The 27380-nt window shown below is 36.5% G+C and overlaps 1 protein-coding gene and 1 long non-coding RNA gene across 3 annotated transcripts in view; one reads left to right on the top strand and one right to left on the bottom strand.

Moving 5' to 3' along the window:
• Positions 1-26534, top strand: part of angpt1 (angiopoietin 1) — a 64478-nt gene extending 37944 nt beyond the window's left edge. The window contains exons 5-9 of the mRNA XM_058047655.2: positions 2231-2346; positions 5320-5421; positions 12201-12367; positions 18216-18346; positions 25041-26534. Of these exons, the coding sequence (XP_057903638.2) occupies positions 2231-2346; positions 5320-5421; positions 12201-12367; positions 18216-18346; positions 25041-25204 (680 nt within the window). The 3' untranslated portion in view covers positions 25205-26534. The remainder of the gene's footprint in view (positions 1-2230; positions 2347-5319; positions 5422-12200; positions 12368-18215; positions 18347-25040) is intronic.
• The window catches only part of LOC144899515 (uncharacterized), a 91562-nt gene that overhangs the window by 50502 nt on the left and 13680 nt on the right, over positions 1-27380 (bottom strand). The window lies entirely within an intron of this gene.

Here is a 27380-nt window from a genome sequence, read left to right as displayed (position 1 = left end):
AATTTGGTCTCATTTGGCATGGGTTCTGATTTATGCAAACACCCAAAGGCCTATTGGTCTTTTCACATGAACCCCCTGATGAATATGAGTCCCCACTGAACCACTAAATATTTTACTGCAAACAAATATTAGGACATAAATAATATCTGGAGATCTGGGCAGCAAGCGGTACGAGAGAACCAGTCTCTTTGCGGCACTCCGAGTCCCTGAGCGGTTTTTGGGAAACCGCTAAAAGCTATTGTGAAATAATCGTCAACACTAATTTGAGGCCCAAAAAAAAAAAAAAAACACCCTCCACCAACATTAACCTCCCGGGGTCCTTTAAAAGTGCCCCGCTGTCTGCCTGTTTGGGGTAAATTACCGGCCTGACAGGCCTATCCTTTGTTGTATTAGAGTCTGGGGTGCAAGGGTCCTCTGTGTCGACCTGTCACAGCAGGAGTCTCATGTCAGCGACACTCAATACTTTCTCAAAACGGCCAAATACTGTAGTCCACCCGAATAAATGACCTACTTCCAAAGGAGAGGTCATTTGTGCAAAGACGGATCAAAGCAAAAAGGAAAGGATCACTGACGCATTTCGCTTTTCAATGACATCTTCTTTGACTCCTCGATTATAACAATAAAAACAATGAGGTGAAAACTGACGTGAGCCCGCTAAGTGGGAGGAGAAGAAAGTTGTTAAAAAAAAAAAAAAGGAAAATGAAGGAATTTTCATCACTATAAGAAGACTTGGAAAGTAAATATAAACCACTTGTTATAACAGGAACTTGAAATTTATAGCTTGTAGTATTTTGTCCATACTCTGATGCTTGGTCTCCAAATAGTGCCGCCATAATTATCTACAGATGGAAATGGATGCAGCTGGACTCTGAATGGGGGGGGGGGGGGGGGGTCGGGATCTAGACCGTGAACGCCTATTCTTCTGCTAATAAGCTAGTTGACCTCAGATTTTATCTCGAAGTTACAAGATACTCACTGCGAGACTTTGCTGTCCAATATTCAGCCTTCTGGTTCGACAACCAGGAAATGAGGGGAAATCACAGGTAAACAATAAGTAGTGTAGTAAAAGTTACTCATTCCAAAAACTTCATTTAGGAAGAAAAGCAGACAAATAAAGAGACGAGAGGGAATAGGAAATTTCATCGTTAATCTAACATCAAAAGAAAACAGTGGCGTTTTTATATGGAAAATCTGGGTAGGCTACTCTACATACAAGGAAAACTTCAGCACTTTATTACTGTCCGATGGAGGGGGGGTACTGTCTAATGTTCTGATGTAAAATTCCAAATTCTCATGGAAAATCTAGGTAGGCTACTCTACATACAAGGAAAAACTTCAGCACTCTATTACTGTCCCATGAGGGGGGTACTGTCTAATGTTCTGATGTAAAATTCCAAATTCTCATGGAAAATCTAGGTAGGCTACTCTACATACAAGGAAAACTTCAGAGGGGGGGTACTGTCTAATGTTCTGTTGTAAAATTCCAAATTCTCATGAAAAATCTAGGTAGGCTACTCTACATACAAGGAAAAACTTCAGCACTCTATTACTGTCCCATGAGGGGGGGAGTACTGTCTAATGTTCTGATGTAAAATTCAAAATTCTCATGGAAAATCTAGGTGGGCTACTCTACATACAAGGAAAACTTCAGAGGGGGGGGGTACTGTCTAATGTTCTGTTGTAAAATTCCAAATTCTCATGAAAAATCTAGGTAGGCTACTCTACATACAAGGAAAAACTTCAGCACTCTATTACTGTCCGATGAGGGGAGGGGGGGTACTGTCTAATGTTCTGATGTAAAATTCCAAATTCTCATCCAATATCAATATCAAAAACACATCATCTGTGGATAGAACAGGAAGAGTACAATGAAAAGGTAGATGCTGTGTTTGAAGTGTCTTTTTATTTTCAGATAACGAGGCGAGTAAGGGATTTCGATAAACTAAAAATGTAACAGATCAGAGAAAATATCTTGGGAAGATTAGATTAGAGGAAGACAGATGTTTTTTTTTCTGACAGACTTGCCGACCACAAGGTCTGTAGAGGTTAGAGATCATGGTGGAGCTGGGAGAATGCAAGACTGATAAACTTTGGAAAGTTGCTGACTTACGAAGACTGGATAGTACCGCAGAAGAATGGAATCCTAAATTTTCTGACATTGGATTGAAAAGGTATTTGTGTTTTTCTGTGTAATAATGTTGGGCTGTTTGTTTTTTTTTTTTACCCACAGTTCCAAAGCCCCTGGATGAAGAGAAGAAGTTCAGCGATTGTGCCGATCTTTACCAGGCTGGCTTTCATAAGAACGGAGTCTACAACATCCAGATCAACTTACAGGAGAACAAAAGGGTGCGAAGACACAATGTGTTCTAGCCAGACGTTCAGTCATAGGATATATACTTTTTTTTTATCACTTTGTCTGGGCACTTTCATAGTTGATTTAAAGGATATGGTCTGTTTTCTTTGACTTGACTTTGACTTTGACTTTTTCTCTTTCCGAATGGAATCTTTCCGAATGACCTTTCCAAAAGCAATGGTATACATGGAAAGGAATATTCCAATGGTGTGTCTACATGCGCCGCTATGATCAACCAGAATAGTCAATGGGGCATGCGCAGTAAAGCGCAAGTAGATTCTGTTCCATAGATGGTGCTAATGCACACGAAAGCTGCTTGCCAATCGCCAATAAACAACAGAAGAAGAAAAACACCACAAAGAACGCAGTCTGACAACTTTCCGTACAAGATACCTCAATCGGATTGGGGAAAGGAATATTCCACCCCTGTGAATCCCATTATATATTCATTCGGATTGGCACTTTTCTTTCGGAATGAGGTGTATACAAAGGTTACATTCTTTTCCGTTTGAGCAAATAACCCGAATGGAATTGGAATATTTAGTTCCATGTAAACGTGGTTATTGACTCTTTGCAAGGGAGCTAAAAACACTGAGCCACTGTGGGACATCTGCCACCAATGACCACCAATGATGAGTCCAAGCTGTGAACACACTTTGGCAGCTTTGGTAGCGGAAGAATTTTTCAAGGGGTTGAGGTGTGAAATCAGACATGGAACCAAACATAATGGCTGTGTGCTCGGATGTGTTCTTAACCTTGCCACGCCTGATTAATGAAGGTGATAATTTGATAAATGAAGAGGTTCTAAAATGGTGTGAGTGGATTCTATCGGTCAAACTCCAGGACGCCGCTGCCCGGAATCTTCACAGAACGATCGCTGGTGGTTTGAATGAGAGGAATGTGAGACTTTCTCCTGGAAATGATGGTGTCAGGGGTACTTCCTTAATTATACCCAGCCTGTGTCCATGTGTGCTCAGCTGTGTGGGCTTGCTGAGGTGAGAGACCTTCACTACTTCCACCCTGGGGTCTACAAACTCAAAACAATGAAGAACACTACAGATAGAACCACAGTCCTGCATTATCAGCTTACGCACACTGAGGTCCAAGGTTAAGGGGGCCACATTACAGCCAGGTGTCTCCTGGTATGTGTCCATCCCCGGACCTCCACTTTGATCTGAACCCTATGATGAGAAACACCTCTGGGGAGTTGGTAAAGGATAAGAAGACACTGATTAGTTTTGAGTGGGACAACGATAGCCTTTCCAAACATGATTCGCCTGTTCCGCTCAGAGAAAGGAGTATCCGAACCCAGCTGAGCTTTCATTGTACTGCTGAGAATCACATGGAATATTCAATGCGTTAAATCGTCATGGGGGTGCAGCTATGGCTGAATGTGGAAGGGAGAGAAAATAATGCCCAGCAATTGTGAGGTTTACTATTTATTAGTGGAAAACTCTTTTGAACGCATATTGTTCTAGTAGCATATTATTTTTAAAGCGGGCTGCACGGTGGTCGAGTGGTTAGCGCACAGACCTCACAGCCATCTCTGTGTGGAGTTTGCACGTTCTTCCCGTGCATGCGTGGGTTTTTCTCCGGGTACTCCGGTTTCCTCCCACATTCCAAAAAACATGCTAGGTTAATTAGCGACTCCAAATTGTCCATAGGTATGAATGTGAGTGTGAATGGTTGTTTGTCTATATGTGCCCTGTGATTGGCTGGCGACCAGTCCAGGGTGTACCCCGCCTCTCACTATTACATTTGCAGGAAATTATTATATATGTGGGAAAGTGAAAATCTGTTTTGTGGTCGATTCTTTTTTAAATTTTTTTGTGGAAAAAATATTATTCAAAGAGTATCATTTGAATACATTAAAGGAATCTACATATAATTATTAAATTATAATTTATTAAAAAAACAATTGTGATAATTGCAATTGTTTTAATAAAATTATTATTACTATCATTATTATATTTTATTATTTCTTTTGATTATTTCTTCCCCATATACACACAAAATCACACATACAATAATATACTGTAACTAAAACGCACATGTACGCATGTAATAATTTCAGTATTACGTTTGCAGTAGGCAAATTTTATTACGTTTGTGGGAAATATATTACATTTGCGGGATTATTACATTCAAAGCTGCAGATTTGTATTACGTTTGTGTTTTATTACGTTTTTGGGCAGTTATTACGTTTGCGGGTGAAACAGTCCACACCCCGGAAACTTAATTTTAGCCTACTTAAACAGTTAGTAGTCTTCCTTCCATGATTTCATCCACTTTGTGCAGTGCACCAAGAAATACCACCACCATAGATTTGTAAACCTCCTTTTGAATCCTCAAAAATATACCTCATAGTTGCTCAACCTGTGGGTCATTTTTTCCAGAAAACGTCTGGTTTGTTTCGATTTAAGAGTTGAGTTCATGGCAATTATACAGTAAATTGGCTTCACTTGGACAGTGACATTGGTGTCACCGTAATTTTCCACTTCATGATGGTCTTGATCCTTGATGGTTGTTGGATTGTTCCAGAATTTCCAATTTAGTAATGATTCTGGATTGCTTGGACTTTTCCGCTTTTTTCCATTTCCAACTGATTGATATCTTGTCTAAATGACAAGTGATCGGTTCTTCCCGGGATCCTCTTGAAACAACGGATGATCCATGTGACAACATTTTTTTCCATTGTTTTATGATTTAAACATCTCCAACCGCCATTTGACACCCCTGCACAATTCCCAAAAAAAGAACAATTCAAATAAATGATTAGTGTCCAGAATGAATAAACCATGTTGAGTGTGATTATTATAATATTTTATACTGGAATCCGCCTCAACAGCTTCTATTTTCTAGCTATATCATATTACATCTAATAAATCCTGAAAAATGACAGCCCACCGGGTGCTATCATTGTTGCACTGTTGAACTTGATTCTTTTTTTTTTTTTTTTTTTTTAGGTGTATTGCAACATGGAAACAGCTGGCGGTGGATGGACGGTCATACAGCGGAGAGAAGATGGCAGTGTGGACTTCCAGAGAACATGGAAAGAATACAAAACGGTGAGACTAGACACATTCATATATAAGACATGATACAGGTGGTCCTTTCTTACATAGAAAAGTGTTCAATGAGCATTACATCCTGTTGCAACAATACTTTTAACACTCAGTTTTGACAAATATGAGCGTTTTGGCCGTAAATGATGAGAGAGAGAAAAAACAGTGTCCGCTGATCCATTTGAAAAACTGTCGCCAGATGTTATTCTTCTACAGTTTGAATCCCCCTTTTTTTTTTAGTATGAGAAACACAACCCAGGGTGTCTTACTTGTTATTCTTCCATCTTAAACAGGAAATTATTGAGTGTAAATATGACAACAAAATTTTTTTTCGGTCTCCGTAGACCCGTGCTGGATGCATGCAAAAGTACAACGTCAGTATGTCATCACAAAAGTACTAATGCGTATTTTAACATTACCAGTCGATGCTTTGAATTCTATTTATTATTGCTGGCAGTCCAACCGGTCACTTTGCCATATATATATAAAAATAAAACCGCTGTATATCGTCCCATAGCTGTAGCTACATATATAATAGTCAGTTTATTATCAGATAGAATATGTGTTTAGACCAGGGGTGGGCAAACTTTTTGACTTGACGCATTGATATGACAAAATTTACAGGGGGTGGGGGGGGGGGGGCAGACTGTATATTTTACTCGTAACAGTCCACCTGTATTGTATCTGTAAAATTGTCATGCAATCTGCTATTATTATTTATTATTTTATATTTATATTTAAATATTTTAAAAATAATAAAATATTAATATAATTACAATAAAATTAAAATAATAATTATTATATTATTATTGTGTAAAATATGCAAATATAACAACAATATTATATATAAATAATATAATAATTAGCATTAATATAATAATTATAATAATCATAATAGTTCTAATAATAATTATAATAATCTAATAATAATAATAATTATTATTATTTGCTTGTGTCCCTTTTTTCAGGAGCACTTGGTAAACAACAGACCATGTCAAAAAACACAATTGATAAAACCATCAAAAGGTTGGCTCAGGCCATGATGCCAGGTTGTATGTTGAGTTTAAATGAAATACTTTGGAAAGATTGGGCGGGCCGTATTCAAACACTTGGCGGGCCGGATGTGGCCCCCGGGCCGTAGTTTGCCCACCCCTGGTTTAGACTTTCGCCTGTAATCTCCTTTCTGTCTCGAGTTTAATTTCCCCGTCAGTTCTTTGCACCATTAAAAAAAAAATGTAATGGGACATTCATGATTTTGAGCATTTCCAAGCTAGCTCACATAAGTCATAGACTCATAAAAAAAGATATATATTGTGTCAAGTAATGATGTTAACATCTGGGATTTTACACCTTTCAGAAGGTGGACAGGGAGAGACAACACATACATTCATTCATTTTCTACCGCTTTTTCCTCACAAGGGTCGCGAGAGGCGGGGTACACCCTGGACTGGTCGCCAGCCAATCACAGGACACATATAGACAAACAACCATTCACACTCACATTCATACCTATGGACAATTTGGAGTCGCTAATTAACCTAGCATGTTTTTGGAATGTGGGAGGAAACCGGAGTACCCGGAGAAAACCCACGCATGCACGGGGAGAACATGCAAACTCCACACAGAGATGACCGAGGGTGGAATTGAACCATGGTCTCCCAGCTGTGAGGTCTGCGCGCTAACCACACGACCGCCGTGCAGCCGTGAAATTATTCATTCATTCATTTTCTACCGCTTTTTCCTCACGAGGGTCGCGGGGTGTGCTGGAGCGTATCCCAGCTGTCTTCGGGTGAGAAGCGGGGTACACCTTGGACTGGTTGCCAGCCAATCACAGGACACATATAGACAAACAACCATTCACACTCACATTCATACCTATGGACAATTTGGAGTCGCTAATTAACCTAGCATGTTTTTGGAATGTGGAAGGAAACCGGAGTACCCGGAGAAAACCCACGCATGCACGGGGAGAACATGCAGACTCCACACAGAGATGGCCGAAGGTGGAATTGAACCCTGGTCTTCTCTTACAAAAGCAAAATCCTATTTTGATAGTCTATCAATGTTTTTCAGTGCGAGGTAAGTTTATACAAGGGCTGGAAACAATTTAAGCAATGTTAGCTCAGATGCGATCATGAACGATGACAAGAAATAATAGCATGTGGCGAAATAAACATTGATCATTTTTAATGTGCAGCAAACATTATGGCAAGCACGGTAATATTACCAAAGAAAACACACTTTATCGACTGCTGGAGTTGCCGTTATTTGATTTCCATGGTGATGACTAGAATATCCAACACAAACCATTCTGAGCGGACCTCTGATTCCTTGGGATTTGGAAACTTTGGAATCTTTTTTTTTTTTTTTTTAACGACGAAGGCAATGTCGCTACACAGATACCCATCTATTTTCCATCCATCCATCCATCCATCCATCCATTTTCTGGTCACCAATTAATATAACATGCAAGTTTTTGGAATGTGAGGTATGAGGATGCTGAGGTATGTGATTGGTTCTTCCTGGATCCTGTTGAAATCACGGACGATCCAAACGGAGCCATGTGACTATTTTTTTTCCCATTGTTTTATGATTTAAACATCACCACCATTTGACACCCCTGCACAATTCGGACCCAAACAAGAACAATTCAAATAAATGATTATTCTCCAGAATGAATAAACCATGTTGAGTGTGGTCATAATATCATAATATATCATCATATTTTATGCTGAGGTTCTCATTGGGACCAGGATGGATAGGATCAGGAAGGAGTACATCAGAAAAGGTTTGGACATGTCCAGAGGAGAGATAGTGAATATATTGGTAGAACGATGTTGCCAGGTAGGAGGCATAGAAGAAGACCAAAGAGGAGGTTTATGGATGTAGTGAAGGAAGACATGTTTCATTCTCATTGGGAGTGATCAGGATGGATAGGATCAAGAATGAGTACATCAGAGGGACATTAAATGTTAGACTGAGATGGTTTGGACATGTCCAGAGGAGAGATAGTGAATATAGTGGTAGAAGGATGCTGATGTTCTCATTGGGAGTGACCAGGATGGATAGGATCAGGAATGAGTACATCAAAGGGACATTACATGTTACATTGAGATGGTTTGGAACATGTCCAGAGGAGAGATAGTGAATATATTGGTAGAAGGATGCTGAGGTTCTCATTGGGAATGACCAGGATGGATAGGATCAGGAATGAGTACATCAGAGTGACATTACATGTTTGATTGAAATGGTTTGGACATGTCCAGAGGAGAGATAGTGAATATATTGGTAGAAGGATGTTGCCAGGTAGGAGGCGTAGAGGAAGACCAAAGAGGAAGTTTATAGGTTTACAGATGCAGAAGACAGGGTTGAATGAAGGAGATTGATTTGCTGTAGCGACCCGATTCCGATTTATTCCGATTTATTTTCTGATAGTTTTAAGTAGAGTGCGACAGATACTGATACTTTAGCAAAAAAACGCAATACAACAAGGAACAATAAGCGGATCACGTTATTGCAAGGGACGACTATATTTGTTTTTGACGTAACCTCTCTAAAAAGTCGAAAATACAGGACAAAAAACACAAGGTGAGACCAAACACACTCAGCTCCTATGAGACCAACATGGAAAGCTTCCAGCTTTGAACAGGTGCACAAAGACTGCATTACGTTACATGAGGGGTACTCGTCGACCTTTGAACGACATTGCGAAACACAGGAGCAAAGTTTTACCACTCTCTCCTTCAACAGTCTGTAGGTGACTGATGTTTTATAGTGTTATTAGTTTTCACATTCTTGCTCTTCACAGGCTTACGCACAGCATAAAGGCACTCGGAGGATCTGTAAATCTTTCAGTCAAGTTGGTTTGGCCAGTAGATATGATGGATGGACTTTTTCCGGAGTGGTTAAGTTGGAATATCAGGGAAAATGGAATATGGAGACTATATTTACCAAACATCGCAGTCACTTATTAATTTTTAAACTTGCTGATATAGTTCATCTTCAAACAGCTAAAATAATGCATAAGGCTAAAAATGTCATCCAATACTTCTCTACAAGAGAGGAGAAATATGATCTCAGGGAAGAACTACATTTGAAACACTTATATGCTAGGACAACGTTAAAAAGCCATAGCATTTCAGTATTAAAATTAAAATAAATAAAAAAAAAACTTAAATTATATTAGGATAAAAATTACAATTAAAAACTTACTGAGTATTAAACGTTAAAAAGCCATAGCATTTCAGTATTAAAATTAAAATAAAAAAAAACTTAAATTATATTAGGATAAAAATTACAATTAAAAACTTACTGAGTATTAAACTATATTAGGAAAGCAGGAAGTGAACAAATGTAACAGTTACTGATTGTAAAAGTACCAGATGGAGGGGTAGGATTTAATAAGCTAAAATTAAAATTAAAATTAAAATTAAAATTAAAATTAAAATTAAAATTAAAATTAAAATTAAAATTAAAATTAAAATTAAAATTAAAAAAACCTAAACTATATTAGGAAAGCAGGAAGTGAACAAATGTATGAGTTACTAATTGTTAAAATTAAAAATATAAAATATATTAGGATAAAAATTTAAAAATTTTAAAAACAAAACAAAAAAAACTCAAATTATATTAGGAAAGAAGGAAGTGAACAAATGTAACAGTTACTGATAGTTAAAATTAAAATTAAACTATATTAGGATAAAAATTTTAATTTAAAAATTGAAAAAAACAAAACAAAAAAAACTTAAATTATATTAGGAAAGCAGGAAGTGAACAAATGTAACAGTTACTGATTGTAAAAGTACCAGATGGAGGGGTAGGATTTAATAAGCTAAAATTAAAATTAAAATTAAAATTAAAATTAAAATTAAAATTAAAATTAAAATTAAAATTAAAATTAAAATTAAAATTAAAATTAAAATTAAAATTAAAATTAAAATTAAAATTAAAATTAAAAAACTAAACTATATTAGGAAAGCAGGAAGTGAACAAATGTATGAGTTACTGATTGTTAAAATTAAAAATATAAAATATATTAGGATAAAAATTTTTATTAAAAAATTTTGGACATGTGGAACTGTGAACTGATTATGTGATGCATTCAATTGTAATCTGATGCATGTTCAAATGAAATAATAAACCATTACCATTACCATTACTTATATTAACGTTTTTGTTGTTTAGTAGGAGCCTTCTTGACCTAATTCTGAGTATTAAACTGTTCTCTCCAAGCATTTATTGACATAAACTCTACTTCACAATAGGACACCAAGCTGATATTCACTCAGGAATGACTATAAAGACGACAGCAATAAAAGGGCCCCCACTCACTTGCTCTTCCACCCACTCTGCAGGACATGCCTAAGACCCCAAGAATGCTCCATATTTACTTTTCCTCCTTCCCATTCCTCATCACCACACACGCTAAGCACAAACACAGACCATCATCATCACCACTACACTCTTGCGTTGTAACGTTGCTTAGGTTCCGCTGCTGCTGCTGCTGATGAGCACTTTACCTTGCCACTCTACTCACAGAAAACATACTGCAGTTGTTTTGTTAAGGATGTTTTAAACATGCAGTGTTAACATTATTGGGGGAATTAAATGGTTAAGCCATAATGACTTTAACATGTGGGGCTTAAGTGGACGAGAGGCGGAAGTGGTTAGCGCACAGGCCTCACAGCTAGGAAACCCGAGTTCAATTCCACCCTCGGCCACCTCTGTGTGGAGTTTTCATGTTCTCCCCGTGCATGCGTGGGTTTTTTCCGGGTACTCCGGTTTCCTCCCACATTCCAAAAACATGCTAGGTTAATTGGCGACTCTGAATTGTCCATAGGTATGAATGTGAGTGTGAATGGTTGTTTGTCTATATGTGCCCTGTGATTGGCTGGCCACCAGTCCAGGGTGTACCCCGCCTCTCGCCCGGAGTCAGCTGGGATAGGCTCCAGCAACCCCCGCGATCTTCGTGAGGAAAAGCTGTAGAAAATGAATGAATTATTGCGTAATGTGGTGTAAACCAAAAATAATAGGACTGTAAAAGTGAATATAGGGGTGTTATTTCATGTCTACAGGACTCTAATAATGGTAAGAAAAAAAAACATATTTAGAAAGTAATGAACAGATTTTCTGTGCTCTAACTCAGAAACTATTAGTTAAAAGTACTCAAAACGGAACAATATGTTAAATGAACTTGACATAATTAAGTTGTATGTAAACTATGTTTTTAAGTTAATCTTACTTAATATAGCCATAGTTCAATTTAATCAAAACATATTAGTTAAAAGTACTCAAAACAGAACAACATGTTAAATGAACTTGACATAATTAAGTTGTATGTAAACTATGTTTTTAAGTTAAGTTAATCAAAATATATTAGTTAAAAGTAAAAGAACTTGACATAAAAACATAGTTTACATACAACTTAATTATGTCAAGTTCATTTAACATATTGTTCCATTTTAAGTACTTTTAACTAATATGTTTTGATTAAATTGAACTATATTAAGTAGGATTAACTTAAAAACATAGTTTACATAAAACTTAATTAAGTTAATCGTACTTAATATAGCCATAGTTCAATTTAATCAACACATATTAGTTAAAAGTACTCAAAATGGAACAACATGTTAAATGAACTTGACGTAATTAAGTTATTAGAACTTTTTTAAGAACTTTGAGTATGCATAACTTCATTTATTTAAGTACTTTTAACATTCGGGTTTACAGTGTAGGAAAATGCCACACTACATGTTTAATTACCTTTTCGTTTATGTTTGCAGGGTTTTGGGAGCACATCTGCAGAGCACTGGTTGGGAAACGAGTACGTCTACCAGTTAACCAGCCAAAGGCAGTACGTCCTTCGTGTTGAACTGACAGACTGGGACGGACACCAGGCCTTCTCGCTATACGATCGCTTTCAAATTGGCAGTGAGAAACAGAACTACAGGTACAGCTTTACTTTGTTACAGAGAATAATGGATTAATGTGATTTTTTTAACAGCATTTTACAGATGGTAAGACATAATTGAGTTGGACTGTGTAGTAAAAATATCATACATAGCGCTGCAATACATTTTTGAATTTACTATTTCATCATAACCCATTGGGATTTGTGATGTAAAATCTTGGCAATGGAAATTATACTTTTTGGACAAAGAACAGGAGTTGGATCACGTTAAGCTTTATAAAATGCTTGTCTGACCTCGCCGTCATTTGGTTAAATGTGCATTCCTAAACTGACATGCCTGTAGTGTTTAATAACGCAACAATGTTAGTGTAGTGGTTCACATAGCGGACTTTCCAGCAACTGGAGTCCAACTTGTTGGTATCTGTGAGCCAATTTCGTTCATTGTCCTGGTTTTCGTTAAATATGTTTGTCCTAAGTAGGGATCGACCGATATGTTTTTTTTCGGGCCGATGCCGATTTTTTTCAATCACCCTTAGCCGATTTTGCTTGGGTCGATACTGTTTTTGCTGCCTCAATTTACACAAAAAATGGCAATTATCACAAATATTACAGGTCTCAAATTTAAACGGAGAGAGACAAGCTGTAAGTCATGCGGCAGAAAAATACATCGGTGAACCCATGCGCTTATCGGCCGATACCGATTCAAGTCAAGAACACAAATACCAGCCGATATATTGGTCAATCCTTAGTCCTAAGACACTGCATAGAGTATGTGTATTCATCCGCAGTGCAGGCTCTAGTTCTCGAAATTCCAGTATTTACTGACCGAAGACCGAGGACCATCTGTAGCTAGCCTAAACCTTACCCACTGCAACCCAGAACTGGAGCCTATCCCAGCTGTCTTCAGGCGAGAGACAGGGTACACCCTGGACTGGTGGCCAGCCAATCACAGATTGGCACATATAGACAAACAACCATTCACACTCACATTCATACCTATGGACAATTTGGAGTCGCTAATTAACCTAGCATGTTTTTGGAATGTGGGAGGACAAACCGGAGTACCTGGAGAAAACCCACGCATGCACGGGGAGAACATGCAAACTCCACACAGAGATAGCAGACGGTGGAATTGAACCCCGGTCTCCTAGCTATGAGGTCCGCGTGCTAACCACACGACCACCGTGCAACCTGCAACCCAGAACAGTATAAGTTGTATTGAAAATACATTGAATTAACATTGATGCCATAGCAATTGTAGAGGTTACACGATTCAATCTTATGACTGGAAAGATACCAATCAATTCAATCGTGTTGATCCTCTTATGTAATTCTTTGGAGAGGTATATTTTTATTACAAAATTCCACACCAACTAAAATATATTGTCTCTTTTAATGTTCCTTTGACAGACACGCTCTGTTTCGTGGGGGGTAAAACCGTGTCTGTTTATTCTCAAGGCTTAGTGATAACAGACCGCAAACTGTAGCAGATACTCGGGCTTGTCAAAAACGTTCCAAGAAAGTTTTCACAGCATTGTTGTTGTGAAAAGTCCAATATAAAACAGAAATGGATTAAAGCCTTTGAATCGTCTGTCTGTCCGTCGTTTCAGAACGGGATATTCGCTGTGTGTTTCGACTCAGATACGAGATAAATAGATACAAATTTTGGTAATGGTAATGGTTTTATTTCATTTGAACATGCATCAGATTACAATTGAATGCATCACATAATCAGTTCACAGTTCCACATGTCTAAAAGGAGTAGGAAGAAGCAAAGCTTATTAAATCCTACCCCTACATCTGGTACTTTTACAATCAGTAACTGTTACATTTGTTCACTTCCTGCTTTCCTAATATAGTTTGTTTAGGTTTTTTTTTGTTGTTTCAAGAGTCTTGAACCAGTGCTATATATATCACAATACTGACACTTACTACGGTATCCATTATGTCATTGGATGGTCATATCATCTTGTACTTCGGTACGTGACAAAAAAAAACAAACTTAAAAAAACTTTTTTAAAAAAAAGGTAAAAAAAAAACTTTTTTTTATTTTAATTTTTTATCCTAATATAATTTTAATTTTAATTTTAATTTTAATTTTAATTTTAATTTTAATTTTAATTTTAATTTTAATTTTAATTTTAATTTTAATTTTAATTTAAGATTAACTATATCAGCAAGTTTAAGTATTTGTGATTTTAGAAATAAGGATAATTTTGATTATGTTTTTCATTAGATACATTTAATAAATCATTTTCATCTTCATGGTGATGCTTTCCTTTTCCTTGGCGCACTTCATGAAGTTTTAATATATAGTTAGTTACATTTTTTGTTTTAAATTTTAGTTTTAAATTGATTGATAGTTGACAAAACAAATATTAAATGTCCAGTGATACAAAGTTTTCAAACAAAAGCCTTTGTTACACCAATATTTTGATTTTATGATAATGTTAATACAGCATGATGTCAATCACCGTGACCTAGTTTTACTTGGAAATAGTGTCAAACAAACACGTCGCCGTTATCGGATTCCTCTCTCCTGACTATTCTAGTTTCTTTTTTTTTGTTTGTTTGAAGCTGAAATATTTGGGAGACACCATGAGGACCTGCCGCTAGCAAGCAATGCAAAGGTGCTTTTGTATACTACAAAAGTAGTACTGTGATATTGCAGGTATTTTGTTTTTCAAATTGATATCACTATTTTGTTAAATTGTGGTTATTTCAAGCATCTTAAAAGGACTTTTTACTGATGTTAGTTACAAAAATATTCTTCTGATGGTGGATAAGTCAGGGGCTGTATACTGTATTTTTTCACAGCTAATAGAATGTGAACATTTGAGCAGGATCTTGAGACATCATTTAATTTATTTGTTTTTTATGTGTTTTATTTTGTGTAAATTTAAAGCTTTATTTAGATTTTATTTAAAAATATGTTATGCTGTATCACAAACTTTAGCATTTGGATAAATAAAGCTTTAAATTTAAATAATTTAAAATTTTAAAATTTTAAAATTTAAAATGATTTAAATAATAATTATTTTAAATGTTAAAATTATTTAAATAATAATTATTTTAAATTTTAAAATTTTTAAATTTTAAAATTATTTAAATTTTAAAATTTTTAAATTATTTAAATTTAAAGCTTACTAAATACATTTTTATTCCATTAGAACAGTATGTTATGCTGCATCACAAACTTTAGCGTTTGGACAAATAAAGCTTTAAATTTAAATAATTTAAAATTGTAAAATTTAAAATTATTTAAATAATAATTATTTTAAATTATTTAAAATTGTAAAATTTAAAATTATTTAAATAATATTTATTTTAAATTTTAAAATTTTTAAATTATTTAAATTTAAAGCTTTATTTATCCAAATGCTAAAGTTTGTGATTTAAAATTTTAAAATTGTAAAATTTAAAATTATTTAAATAATAATAATTTAAAATTTTAAAATTTTAAAATTATTTAAATTTAAAGCTTTATTTATTCAAATGCTAAAGTTTGTGATGCAGCATAACATACTGTTCTAATGGAATAAAAATGTATTTAGTAAGTGCATATTGCTGGTGTAATTCAGTTTTTCCAGGAAATAATCTTTAACTACAAGAAAAACAACCTAGTTAATCGTGATATATCGTATCATGAGCTTAATATCGTGATACGTATCGTATCACCAGATTCTTGCCAATACACACCCCTAGATAGGAGCGCTCTCGTCTTGCATGAAAGGAACACAGCATCCCACTGAATTAGTAAAACTGACTATTTTTCATTTCTCATAAATTATTGGTCATGATTCGGCCCATCAGATTATTCCACTTACTGTTTAGGTGGATAACCACAGCAGATGTCTGCTCACGTGTTAGTTGTTGGTCTGGTAAATACGCAGGACACCCAGTAAACACAGACACAGACTATTTAAAGGATCCTGTCAAAGTGTCATGCTGGAAATCCCACTTGATGATGTTTCTTGGCAATTTCGTGAGTGCAACAGAGATCACGGCTTTGTAAAATGGACACTTAAATGTGTTGCAACGTCTGCTTTTTATCACAGTAGTCGCAGACTTTATCCTTGACGCAGCGTGTTTTATTACTTGGAATTAGAACTTACCATTACTGACCGTTCTACCAGTAAGTGAGGTAATATTTTGTCTTCCAAAGTAATTTTTAAAGCATCTGTTACCTAATAGATATGCGTAATACCATGACATTTTTTATATTTTACCCTGGTTTATCACCATTAATCACTACCAGATTCACCCAATAGGATTCCTTAGCAAAGAAAACCTGTTTACAACCTAAATATAGGTTTTAACATTATTAGAGCACTCTAGTCATTAAATAACACCCCTATAGTCACATTTACACTTGTATTAGCCAACATAGTAGTTATAATAACAAAAACTAAGCCATTTAAGACATAATCTAGACTCACATGTCTTAGCATTGAGTTCCTTGTTGTTCTTTTTTTTAACTTCCTGTTTCTGTACAGTACTTCCTGCGATGGCTATTGTCTCATCAATGTAACGCCTATCAACACATGTTTTTGAATACGCACTTTGAATGCAATATATTTGTTCATTCATTCATTTTCTACTGGTTATCCTCACGAGGATCGCGGGAAGCGCTGGAGCCTATCCCAGCTGTCTTCGGGGGGGTCGCCAGCCAATCACAGGGCACATATAGACAAACAACCATTCACACTCACATTCATACCTATGGACAATTTAGAGTCGTCAATAAATCTAGGAGGGCGGCACGGCGGTCTAGTGGTTAGAGCGCAGACCTCACAGCTAGGAGACCAGGGTTCAATTCCCACATTCCAAAAACATGCTAGGTTAATTGGCGACTCCAAATTGTCCATAGGTATGAATGTGAGTGTGAATGGTTGTTTGTCTATATGTGCCCTGCGATTGGCTGGCGACCAGTCCAGGATGACCTCGCCTCTCGCCCGAAGACAGCTGGGATAGGCTCCAGCACTTCCGCGACCCTCGTGAGGAAAAAGCGGTAGAAAATGAATGAATGAATAAATCTAGGGATGTGGGAGGAAACCGGAGTAGGGTTTGGCTGAGGGTGGAATTGAACCCTGGTCTCCTAGTTGTGAGGTCTGTACGATAACCACTTGACCACCGTGCAGTTCCTCATATATTGGTATTTTTCATATTTTTTTACCATATTTTTTGACTAATAATAAGTCTTTCATGACACTTTGAACTGTCTTTGCAGAACGGATAGTAGCGCTTATGCTGGCGTCTTCGTTTGGGTTGAAAATAATCGAAAACTGGGATACAGAAGACCAGAAGACCAAGACCAAATTTATCGGAACTGGGATACAGAAGACCAGTTAAAATTTTGGGGGTGATCCAGATCACAAAAAGGATTCTTTAACATTGCGAGATAGGACCAGTTTCACCATTTGTGCGTATAATTCCACAAAATATGTTCAGAGCAGTTGGGGAGAATAAATACAGGACAAGTTTCCAATAGGTTCTACAAAATATTACTAGTTAGTTAGTGATTTAGTCATTTGTCTGGTAAAAGTATCACGCCAAAACGAGCATAGTGAGTCCAGTAGCAACCATTAGAGCGGATCTGTTTAACACACCGTAAAACTTTTTTTTTTTTCTGTTCAATTTAACATCTGCTCCAACTGCCCCTCTAGTTGTCATTTTATATCCAGTCTGTCCTTCTAATGTTGTTACAGGTGTTCTACATAAGCCCATTCACAAAAAAAACCCTCTCTCCGGAGACATCTCCTGCAGCATGTTATGTCTTTATTGCCTTCCGTCACTCACACCGCCATAACCCTCTTCTCCCCCCCCCCCCCTTGCCTCACCCTGATGTGTTTTCATGTCCGTCCTCCCTCTTCCTGATGTCTTTCAGGCTGTTCCTGAAAAGCCACAGCGGGACGGCAGGCAGACAGAGCAGTCTAGTGATCCACGGGGCGGACTTCAGCACCAAGGACATGGACAATGACAACTGCATGTGCAAGTGCGCTCTCATGCTCACTGGCGGTGAGTGCAGCTCGATACCTTTCATGGCTAAGAAGACATATGCTATCGATGCTGTTTTTCATGATGCTACATCAAATGAACGACAGGGTTGTTTTTTTGTTTTTGACATAATTTCAGTCTGGAACCATCTCAGTTTGGCCTCTCTGACTTTATCCCCAAGGCCTCTAACATGTAATGTCCTATGATCCTATCCATCCTGGTCACTCCCAATGAGAACCTCAGCATCCTTCTACCAATATATTCACTATCTGTCCTCTGGACATGTTCCAACCATCTCAGTCTGGCCTCTCTGACTTTATCTCCAAGGCCTCTAACATGTAATGTCCCTCAGATGTACTCGTTCCTGATCCTATCCATCCTGGTCACTCCCAATGAGAACCTCAGCATCCTTCTACCAGTATATTCACTCTCTCTTCTCCGGACATGTCCCAACCATCTCAGTCTGGCCTCTCTGACTTTATCTCCAAGGCCTCTAAAATGTAATGTCCCTCTGATGTTACTCGTTCCTGATCCTATCCATCCTAGTCACTCCCAATGAGTACCTCAGCATCCTTCTACCAATATATTCACTATCTCTCCTCTGGACATGTCCAAATCATCTCAGTCTGGCCTCTCTGACTTTATCTCCAAGGCCTCTAACATGTAATGTCCCTCTGATGTACTCCTTCCTGATCCTATCCATCCTGGTCACTCCCAATGAGTACCTCAGCATCCTTCTACCAATATATTCACTATCTCTCCTCTGGACATGTCCAAATCATCTCAGTCTGGCCTCTCTGACTTTATCTCCAAGGCCTCTAACATGTAATGTCCCTCGGATGTACTCCTTCCTGATCCTATCCATCCTGGTCACTCCCAATGAGAAACTCAGCATCCTCATCTCTGCTAACTCCAGTTCAACAGAATCTCGAATGACGAGATTTTATATGCAGGCCAATATAATCCCATACTTTTTTTTAACCAATATTTTATATCAATATCAGATCGGCACACACATTTAACCACCATTAGAAACATACAGTATGCTAGCCATGATGTCCATAGTGTCCATTATGTCCATGATGTCATGTCCCCAAAACGTTGCATCTCTTCCTGGAAAGTATGCCAAGGTCTACATTTCATCTTATGCATCTATCCACACCTATGAAGCCATAGCTTGCATCCCCTCCCAGTTGCACCGTGGTTGGAAAACGAGCATAATATTAAAAAAAAAAGCTTGGCCGCTACACCGCATGTCAGTGTGATTTAAAATGACATCGCTGCTCCTGCCTCTAAAGTGGAGCCTAGTGACCCACGGTGTTCTTTAGCTGCTTTTCTGACAACTAATCAAGCGTTTTCACGCCGGTGTTGCCACGTCACGGTGAAGAAATTGGATGGAAAAGAGCTGGCATCTCGCCAACGGTTAACACCCTGATACTGTTTGATTTGTTGCTTATTGCTCATTGCTTGACTCAATGCAGGGCAAGATCCAGCGGTATACTCACACATCATTTAGTTCCTGTATGTATAGGAAAATGGCTGGTATTAAATGACGTAAGTGTGAATTAATTAGACTAAAATACCATTTAACCACATAAGTGAGGGCAACTACCATATGCAGAAAAAGTACTTAGGAAAGCTGCCTATGTAAAAAAAAAACAACAAAAAAAAACGGCATAAGTCAGCCAGTCTTAGTTTAGTCTTTTTAATTTTGTTTGTTTGTTGATTATTATTATTCTACAGCTAAGTGTATTTCAATCTAATAGATTCCCATAGAGATGCTCCCACTCACATAGCACAACTAAAGTTGCTTAACACTCACAAACAACTGATAACAAATAACATTGTTCTCACTTCTACACAAACTTAACTTTCACTTTCTAGATAGCATAGACCAGCCTGAAAACACAACGTATGCTGGTCATACCGGTAGCTGGTCTATGCTAGTTTTTCCAACTTTGTTCGTCTTCATTTTGGGTTATTTATTAGCGGTAATCAAAAGAAAAGCAGAAACATGTGGAGTAACTGTGTGAGTGAGCAAAGAACTACAGAGTCGACCGCTGATGATGTCATAGACGGGCGACAGGGCTGTGTATTTCAATCTAATAGATTCCCATAGAGATGCCCCCACTCACATAGCACAACCAAAGTTGCTTAACACTCACAAATAACTGAAAACAAATAACAAATAACATTGTTCTCACTTCTACACAAACTTAACTTTCACTTTCTAGATAGCATAGACCAGCCTGAAAACACAGCGTATGCTGGTCATACCGGTAGCTGGTCTATGCTAGTTTTTTCCAACTTTGTTCGTCTCCATTGTGGGTTATTTATCAGCGGTAATCAAAAGAAAAGCAGAGACATGTGGAGTAACTGTGTGAGTGAGCAAAGAACTACAGAGTCAACCGCTGATGATGTCATAGATTTCTGGAAATGTTATTGGAACTGGAAAGTTATTCCAGTTCAAGAAGAGACACAGAACGAACAGTATACTGTACAACAACAAGGAACTCTATATTCTCTTATTATGTCTACTGTATTGGGTAATACAACTGTAAAGGTGACTATAGAGGTGCTATTTCATGTCTAGAGGGCTCTAATAATGTAAAAAAACATATTTAGAAACAGGTTTTCTATGGTAATGGTTTTATTTCATTTGAACATGCATCAGATTACAATTGAACGCATCACATAATCAGTTCCCAGTTCCACATGTCCGAAAGGAGTAGGAAGAAGCAAAGCTTATTAAATCCTACCCCTCCATCTGGTACTTTTACAATCAGTAACTATTACATTTGTTCACTTCCTGCTTTCCTAATATAATTTAATTTTTTTTTTGTTTTGTTTTTTAAATTTTTAAAATAACATTTTTATCCTAATATATTTTAATTTTAATTTTAACAATCAGTAACTCATACATTTGTTCACTTCCTGCTTTCCTAATATAGTTTAGTTTTTTATTTGAATTTGTATTTTTATCCAATTTTAATTTTAATTTTAATTTTAATTTTAATTTTAATTTTAATTTTAATTTTAATTTTAATTTTAATTTTAATTTTAATTTTAATTTTAATTTTAATTTTAATTTTAATTTTAACTTATTAAATCCTACTCCTCCATCTGGTACTTTTTTATTTTTGTCATATACCCAAGTATGAGGTGAACTATGAAAATACTCTATTCAGAATTAAAGCATCCTACTTCCTATAAATGATGAACAGGATATTAATGTAAATGAGTGTATGGGAACACAATAAATGGTATAAGCTAGAGTCATAAAGGTCAGAAACTTTCCCATGCCGTCCTTGGGCCAATGGGAATGCCAACATCTATCTGTCACTGGGGTCATTAGCATACCTGTACCTGTTTCTGAACTCTTTCCGTACCTCACTCTATTTAAAGAGTACAGGAGAACAAGCTTCACTGGAAATCACAGTTGGGGGGCATGGAATCGGACGCTTCCATTCCACTCATAGTTCCAGTATTAGCAACGAAGAGAGATGGTAGATGTGCAATATATTGTAGAAGAGTGTATATTTTGTCATATCAGTAATGCAAAGTCCATGTCGTCTATCGGTGGCTTGTGAATTCTCCCTTGCTGATACAGTCCGATATAGAACATATGCAAGGCATGGTATGTGTCACACACTCCCCCCCCTTCCTGTGTCAGACCTGAACGCCACTTCGGCCTGTGACATTTCACAAGACTTGTCAGCAATGCTCTTGTTGCTGGCGCTCATGAAATGTAAACGCATATACATTACTGTACAAAAGCCATCCAAAGTCTCTGGTTCTACCATATCTTACTTATTGTGTGGAAAAGCAATCTTCACTCGCTAAATGTAGTGCAAAAAAGGCCAGTAAGGACAATTCATAATGCCGCCTACTGAGAAAATACTAACTCCTTATTTCTAAAATCACAAATACTTCAACTTGCTGATATAGTTCATCTTCAAACAGCTAAAATAATGCATAAGGCTAAAAATAACCAATTACCTAAAAAATATCATCCAATACTTCTCTACAAGAGAGGAGAAATATGATCTCAGAGAAGAACTACATTTGAAACACTTATATGCTAGGACTACGTTAAAAAGCCATAGCATTTCAGTATGTGGACTCAAACTATGGAATGGAAATTAAAATTTTAAAATTAAAATTAAAAGAGGATAAAAATACAAATTCAAATTAAAAAATATATATATATTAGGAAAGCAGGAAGTGAACAAATGTATGAGTTACTGATTGTTAAAATTAAAATTAAAATATATTAGGATAAAAATTGAAATAAAAAAATTTAAAAAACAAAACAAAAAAAAACTTAAATTATATTAGGAAAGCAGGAAGTGAACAAATGTAACAGTTACTGATTATTAAAATTAAAATATATTAGGATAAAACTTAAATAAAAATAAAAATTAAAAAAAACTTAAATTATATGAGGATAAAAATTAAAATTAAAAAATTAAAAATAACCAAAAAAAAAACATAAACTATATTAGGAAAGCAGGAAGTGAACAAATGTAACAGTTACTGATTGTAAAAGTACCAGATGGACGTGTAGAATTTAATAAGCTTTGCTTCTTCCTACTCCTTTTTGGACATGTGGAACTGTGAACTGATTATGTGATGCATTCAATTGTAATCTGACGCATGTTCAAATGAAATTAAACCATTACCAAAGTGTGGGGTAACTGCGGAGTAGGCTTGCCAATATCCATGTCATGTTTCGTGAGAAAATTAATAAAAATGTCCGGAAACGGTCAGTAAAATATTATATGAGAGGATGAGCTCATTACTCGAAGGGCTGCATGATGTCACGGTGTGTTTAAGCTAAAACATGACTTTGTTATTCGCTACATAAATCAGAGATGTCTGATATCAATCAGTGGTTCGGGTTGCCGTGGTGATACAGTATAAGATAACGATTCTGGTTTTTCAATCTTGGCTTATGACTGGAAGAACATTTAAATCCGACTGTTAAAATGTTTAAAAACATAAGATAATCTTGTCATGGCCCAACTCAATGTCACAGAAAGATTGCAATCCTGTTTAGGAAATATTACTTCAAGTAAAAATAAATAAGTACTGTGGTTGTTCATATGGTAATACCATTTAAAACAGGGGTCTCAAACTCAATTTACCTGGGGGCCACTGGAGCTAGGGTCTGGGCAAGGCTGGGCCGCATCAGGTTTTCCAAAAAAAAACAAAAAAACACATTTAGTAAAAACATAAAAATATCCAAACTTTTTCAGTGCTTTGGTTCTGATTTTCTACAATAAAAACTCTGATAAAACATTCCACTGTTCTCAAATATCTTAATTTTTATTTTTCTGCACAAAAAAGGATGAAAAATAAATAAACAAATCAAGAATAAAGAAAATCAATCAGTAATAAATAAATATAATAATAATAAAAACGGCAAATAAAAACTGGTGGTGGGTAGACAAATTATTTTTTTCAGATTAAAATTAACAAAGCATTATGCTTTTTTATTTACAACATATTGCGTAACTGCAGGGTCTTGAGACACATGCTTAACTAGAGAGCTAGCGACCTAAACGGTAACCTTCGAGTTATTTCCTTTAAACTTAAATAGCCAAAAACTTACCACTTCCACACGGATAGGGAGGATAACTATTGACAGTTATTTAATCTTCAACATCAACATTAATCAAACGTAATAATTTTTTTTTTGGGTACATGATACCATACAGCATCCATATCAAACTTGCGGGTATCAAACATTTATAACTTTTTATTTACATCATATTGCGCAACTGCAGGGTCTTAAGACACATGCTAACTCGCAAACTAGAGAGCTAGCGACCTAAACGGTAGCCTTCGAGTTATTTCCTTTAAACTTAAATAGCCAAAAACTTACCACTTCCACACGGATAGGGAGGATAACTATTTACAGTTATTTAATCTTTAACATCAACATTAATCAAACGTAATAATTTTTTTTTTGGGTACATGATACCATACAGCATCCATATCAAACTTGCGGGTATCAAACATTTATAACTTTTTATTTACATCATATTGCGCAACTGCAGGGTCTTAAGACACATGCTAACTCGCAAACTAGAGAGCTAGTGACCTATACGGTAGCCTTCGAGTTATTTCCTTTGAACTTAAATAGCCAAAAACTTACCACTTCCACACGGATAGGGAGGATAACTATTAACAGTTATTTAACCTTTAACATGAACATTAATCAAACGTAATAATTTTTTTTTGGGTACATGATACCATACAGCATCCATATCAAACTTGCGGGTATCAAACATTTATAACTTTTTATTTACATCATATTGCGCAACTGCAGGCTCTTGAGACACATGCTAACTCGCAAACGAGAGAGCTAGCGACCTATACGGTAGCCTTCGAGTTATTTCCTTTAAACTTAAATAGCCTAAAACTTACCACTTCCACACGGATAGGGAGGATAACTATAAACAGTTATTTAACCTTTAACATGAACATTAATGAAACATAATTTTTTTCTGGGTACATGATACCATACAGCATCCAATATCAAACTTACGCGGGCCGCACTAACATTAAACTTTCATATCAAGGCGGGGGGCCTCAAACTAGTGTCCTGCGGGCCGTTTGAGACCGCCGATTTAAGCGTTTGGCCCACCTTCGGCAATGACCTCATAACAGCGGTACTAATATTGTCTTTATTGTCATCTTCTCTGTTTAGGTTGGTGGTTTGATGCCTGCGGCCCGTCCAACCTTAACGGCATGTACTTCACGCAAGGACAACACGTGGGGAAGTTAAACGGGATCAAGTGGCACTACTTTAAGGGCCCCAGCTACTCACTTCGAGCCACAGCCATGATGATCCGCCCACTGGACTTCTCCTAGCCATAAAAAAATAAAAAAAAAATTGCTATTTAGCACATTAGTGGGACGCTTCCAGTTTTGTCCTCATCTCATTTCACTTTGCTTTGTAACCTTTTTTTCCTCCTCACTGAACTTTAAGAACAGCAACAGGGAAGAAAATACAGCAAGGCATGATTTATGTTTCTGATCAGATTAGCACACATAATTATTTAAGGACAAAAATAAGTCATGTGTGTTTATCCCACACTGGGAATGTGTGCGTATTTTTTTAATAACATGGACATTCTGAATAGTACAGAACGGTGGCAGAGCGGAGATGACTCACAAACTGCAGGACAGAACTGATCTTTCATGCTCTGAGGACACAATTTGTTGTTTTGTTTTTTTTTAATGTTGTAATTGTATTCCTTATGTGTGTTTTTTTTAAGTATTCATCTCGTATGTATCTCACCATCACATGAATGTCTATTACAGTAGTGTATTCTGAACGTATGAATGAAAGGTGAACTTTATCTTTCAGTATAAGTAAATATGATAATCATATTTTCGGAGTAATTTAGCGTTTACACATGAATGGCTAGTTCCATTTAAACAGTGAAAAGAAAAAAAAAATAATTAGTGCATGTCAAAATTTAAAAAAAATATACAACAGCAGCTACTCGGTTCTGCAGAGACCTCCAAAGTTGAACACAAATCCAAAATTCAAAAATAGCCACGTTTACATGAGGAGTTTTTCTCTTTCCGAATCACTTTTCCGAAAGCAATGGTATACATGGAAAAAAATATTCCAATAGCGTGTCTACATGCGGCGCTATAATCAACCAGAATAGTCAATGGGGCATGCCCAGTAAAGCGTAAACACCAACATCACGTGATACCGACTTCCTCCAGTTTTTCTTTCACTTGTTGGAAAAAAAAATTAAATTCACATTTGCATATTGAAGATTAATCAAGATAGCCATGTTTGCAAATATAATAAGTTTGTTTATGCGAGTATTTCACCAGAATGCAAACTACTACTACCGAGAATTGGACATTAGGTCTGTGAATTATAATTATAATTTCATATCGTTCGCATAACATGACAACATAATGTGGTGGAGGATCCGTGGAAGGTACTGTACATGTGGGAAAGTAAATGTGTGTGTTTGTGTGTACAAATGGTACTTTAGATGTACTTTTAACAAAATGTAAGATAACCCCCCCCAAAAAAGTGTGCCACTGATAACTCAGCTTTTACCTCATTAAACCGAAGATTTGCTAATTGATTTTATTTAAAGGTATTTTGTAAACATGTGGGCAATGTTGTGTTGCTATTAAATAAAATGTGATGCACTATGGTTACAACACATTTTTGGACTGGACTTGAACTTAATGTGGCGTCATCGCAATCGAACCAGCATGAGGTGGTTCTGTGTCGTTCTGCAGATTAGAATGTATCTCAATGGAGGACCACTCAACTTTGCAGAATTGTTGTCATTCGGTCATATTGGAGGATTTTACAGCATGAATCAGCTTTTTTAAAGGTAATACCACAGCATCTGAATAGGATTCAGGTCAGGACTTGAACTAGGGCACTCTAAAGTCTTTATATTGTTTTTCTTCATCCATTCAGGGGTGGGGTCTCTGGTGTGTTTGGGATCATTGTCCTGCTGTAGAACCCAAGTTGGTTTCATTCATTTCATGTTCCTTCAGGATTTTTTGGGACTACACTACACTACTACCACCATATTTTACTTTGTTGGTATGATGATCTTTTTCAAATGCGGCATTACTTTTACGCCAGATGTAATGGGACACAGACCATCACACAACTACCACAACATTTTACTATAGGTATGATGTTCTTTTTCAAATGCGGCATTACTTGTACGCCAGATGTAATGGGACGCAGACCATCACACTACTACCACCATATTTTACTGTCGGTATAATGTTCTTTTTCAAATGCGGCATTACTTTTACACCAGATGTAATGGGACACAGACCATCACACTACTACCACCATATTTTACTGTCGGTATGATGTTCTTTTTCAAATGCGACATTACTTGTACGCCAGATGTAATGGGACACAGACCATCACACTACTACCACCATATTTTACTGTCGGTATGATGTTCTTTTTCAAATGCGACATTACTTGTACGCCAGATGTAATGGGACCCACACCATCACACTACAACCACCATATTTT

The sequence above is a fragment of the Doryrhamphus excisus genome, linkage group LG7 (genome assembly GCF_037039965.1).
Source record: "Doryrhamphus excisus strain RoL-2023G ecotype Guam linkage group LG7, RoL_Dexc_Guam_v1.1, whole genome shotgun sequence".
Taxonomy (NCBI): Eukaryota; Metazoa; Chordata; class Actinopteri; order Syngnathiformes; family Syngnathidae; genus Doryrhamphus; species Doryrhamphus excisus.
Note: the sequence above shows the minus strand (reverse complement) of the source record. Positions and strands in the feature narration are given on the sequence as shown.